The 3,907-nt window shown below is 40.7% G+C and overlaps 1 protein-coding gene across 1 annotated transcript in view; it reads left to right on the top strand.

Annotated features, from left to right (window-relative positions):
• Positions 1–3,907, top strand: part of NRK (Nik related kinase) — a 167,577-nt gene that overhangs the window by 118,966 nt on the left and 44,704 nt on the right. The window contains exons 12-13 of the mRNA XM_007462428.1: positions 630–693; positions 1,107–2,274. Of these exons, the coding sequence (XP_007462490.1) occupies positions 630–693; positions 1,107–2,274 (1,232 nt within the window). The remainder of the gene's footprint in view (positions 1–629; positions 694–1,106; positions 2,275–3,907) is intronic.

Here is a 3,907-nt window from a genome sequence, read left to right on the forward strand (position 1 = left end):
GGCAGCTATGCCTTTACCCTGAGCTTCTTCATGAGGCTAGCAGTCCCTGAGGCGATGCATGAAAGGTGGGGGCTGCATTCCCAAACTCTTTAATATAGGAAATTCAAAAGAAAAGTCTTTTATTTTTAAGCTTCTATATTTCAGTACTGCACAGCTGACAGGAAAGATGCCAAACATTTTCAGTGTGTCAAGTGTAAAACCCAGAATTTAGATTTTTACCTTCTCATTGAAAGGACAAAAGATAGGTGTGAGCCCAAGCCATAAAGTCCTTAAATCCAGAGTACACACCTGTAAGCCATGCTCACCAACCATCTAGTTTCTCTTGGCCCTTTCTCTTTTTACCTTTCTCAATTTTTCTTCTTTAGAATTGCAGCAATCAGATTGCTAAATATTTTTTCCTATGCTGAGAGAAATTAGTCTCTATGGAATAGATGCACCGTGCTGCAGAAGTAGGCCTAGGAACAAGGATATTGTCTACATCACCAACTAGGTGTTATATGCAGGGTTACAGTCCTCTTGTCCTTATAAATTCACTCAGCTTCCTGAGCAGTAAAGGGTGCACATTGACTAAGGTGGATTATCTTAATCTCTGTTGACTGTTATGCATTTTTTTCCTCTTTCATAAAAAGGAATACCTCTGATCTTTGAAAGAGAAGAAGCTCTTAAGGAGCAGTATACCATGAGAAGATTCAGGTGCGTTAGACATATTACATATATAATTTGATGTTAGCAATTCATGTAAGATAGTTGATTCCATACTGTTGTATGTGACTCAGAAAACTTAATCCTTTCTGATAAAATAAAAACAGATCTGTATTTGCAAGAGATATTTGAGTGGAAATGTTGAGGAAAAGTGTTTATTACTACCCAAAGAGTCCTTAATTTCTGGTAATAGAATGATCAAGTATATTATCAGACCATTAGTACTGAATATATTAGTAATGCAAAGACTTTCAGACATTACAGGAATGATTCAAGAAAGATTTACTGAAAATACCTTTATTGCAGAAAATGTTCATCTTTTAAAATAAAAGCATTTCCCCTGAATGACTTCACTCTACTGACAACTCTAATTGTGCAGCATTCATTTGTATGTTTATTTCTAGGGGACCTTCTTGTACTCATGAGCTTCTGAGATTGCCTACCAGCAGTAGATGCAGACCACTTAGAGTCCTGCATGGAGAACCCTCTCAGCCAAGGTGGTTACCTGATCGAGAAGAGCCACAGGTTCAGGCCCTTCAGCATCTCCAGGGAGCAGCCAGGGTGTTCATGCCACTACAGGCTCATGACAGTGCACCTAGGCCTCTACAGGGGCAAGCCCAGGCACCTCAGCGACTACAGGGGGCAGCTCGGGTGTTCATGCCACTACAGGCTCAGGTTAAGGCTAAGGCATCCAAGCCCCTACAGATGCAGATGAAGGCACCTCCACGACTACAGAGGACAGCCTGGATGCTTATGCCACTACAGGCTCAGGTTAAAGCCCCTAGGCCTCTAAAGGTACAGGCCCAGGTACCCAAAGAGCAGCAGGCTCAGGCCCAGCCCCAGGCCTCAGGAGAGCCGCAGGATCTGGACCAGGTACCAGAGGAAGTTCAAGGGCAAGATCAGGTACCTGAACAACAGCAAAGGCAGGGCCAGGTCCCTGAACAACAGCAGAGACAGAACCAGGTACCTGAACAGCAGCTGGAGCAGAACGGGGTACCCGAGCAGCCAGAGGTACAGGAACAGGCTGCTGAGCCTACACAGGCAGAGACAGAAGCAGAGGAACCTGAGTCATTACGAGTACATGCCCAGGTATTCCTGCCCCTACTGTCACAGAACCACCACGTGCTGTTGCCACTACATTTGGATACTCAGGTGCTCATTCCAGTAGAGGGGCAAAATGAAAGGTCACCTCAAGCACAGGCCTGGGCACTAGAGCCCACGCCGGCAGTTGGCTCTGTTCAAGCACTGATAGAGGGACTATCAAGAGACTTACTTCGAGCACCAAACTCACATAACTCAAAGCCACTTGGTCTACTGCAAACCCTGATGGAAAACCTGTCATCAGACGTGTTTTACTCTCAACCAGAACAAGCACGGAAGAAAAAATCAAAAGTTTCTAGTCTAAGGCAGGCATTGGCAAAAAGACTATCACCAAAGAGGTTCCGGGCAAAGTTGTCACGCAGACCTGAAGAGTTTGAGCTATCAGATTTAGAAGCCCACAGGCAAAGACGCCAACGCAGATGGGAGGATATCTTTAATCAGCATGAGGAAGAATTGAGACAAGTTGCAAATGTAAGAGTTTCTGATATTTTTCCTAAGTCAAATATGCAGAGAAAATATGCTAGTTCATACTCGTGTTCCCTCTGTAAAAACCAAATGAAATAAATATTCCTTGTGTCCCAGAGAAGATTATCTAAATAACTTGTGCTTCAAATAAATTATCCTGAAATTTCCAGATAATTGTGACTAAATTTGAGAAAGAAAATGTTGCTTGAATGACCCAGGTAATTGCTTAGTATCTCTGTAGAGATATAGCTTTAATTATTAGTTAAATTTCTACCTATTATTCCCTTAGCCAATAAAGGGACGTCATATGCACATTTAAAGTTACTATACTGGATCTTTAAAAATTACTTTCAGGGCTTCCCTGGTGGCGCAGTGGTTGGGGGTCCGCCTGCCGATGCAGGGGACACGGGTTCGTGTCCTGGTCCGGGAAGATCCCACATGCCATGGAGTGGCTGGGCCCGTGTGCCATGGCCGCTGAGCCTGTGCATCCTGCGTATGGAAAAAAAGAAAAATTACTTTCATAGGTCAAAATTTCAAATATAACTCATTAAAACTAAACACAAAAACAAATTTGGTTTTGTTCCTCCAAGCTCTAAGTTTATTTTGCTCTTCCGTCCCATAGAATGCTGAATGTATTATTTAAGAGAATTGCACTAGCTTTTGTACATCAGGATGTTAAAGGTCAAACTAAGATGGGAAAGCATTTTCTAAAACATTTTGTACATGGTTACCATAAGTATGACTTGTCTCACTTATTTTTAACTCATTTTACATAATTGATGAAGTACCTGCATAGAACATGACACAAGTTACAAATTCATCTCTGCACTCTTTTGAAGTGTGGGGTACAATATGTTAATCTCTTTATCTTATTTTGGTTTAGTCAACAAAACTTCATTCTTTCAAAGTTCTCTAATATAAATGGATATAATTGGTCTGTAGTTCATGGATACAACCTGGCAAATCTAATCTGATCCTGAAGGGTTTGTGGGCTTCCTAAGCAAATTATAGAGGTCAAAAAGACCAGGAGAGCAGTTGTTTCCTAATACTTCATAGCATCCATTTACATAAAAGGAATCATTGTGAAGATCCTAAATTAAACCCTGGTATCAACATCCATTTACCTAATAATAATTAATGTAGTTATTACAAATGAACCTTGTCTGAACATCTGAATAAGGGAGACTTTTGGTTTTTGTCCATTGAGTTAATTGAGCAAATACTATTTCCCTGACATGTTTAACATGAGAAAAGGTAAAAGCAACAAGAAAAGAAAGACCCAAAAGGGGAAATGAATGTCTAGTCCCCCCAAAAACAGGAAGATAAGAAGCAAAAGAAACCAAATAGAGAAAGGGTGGCATGAGTCTAGAGTGCTACTATTTGCCTGACATTAAGGCATCTAAAATGCTAATGACTATTCCCAATGAGCCTTAGTAACAATTGGATCTAATGGGCTTTGCATTTTTTAAAAAGACTTTTATGCATTTCTGCAAGACTCATAGTATTAGTAGCATGACCTATACTTATTGGCATTCAGTGTTTTAAATATTTATGTGAGAAGCCATTCTAAAATGGAAGAAAAAGTCACTAAATAATAGTTACTAATCCCATGACCCTAGGATCTTGTATAGGCATTCCT

Source organism: Lipotes vexillifer, unplaced genomic scaffold (assembly GCF_000442215.2).
Source record: "Lipotes vexillifer unplaced genomic scaffold, Lipotes_vexillifer_v1.1 scaffold345, whole genome shotgun sequence".
NCBI classification, from domain to species: domain Eukaryota; kingdom Metazoa; phylum Chordata; class Mammalia; order Artiodactyla; family Lipotidae; genus Lipotes; species Lipotes vexillifer.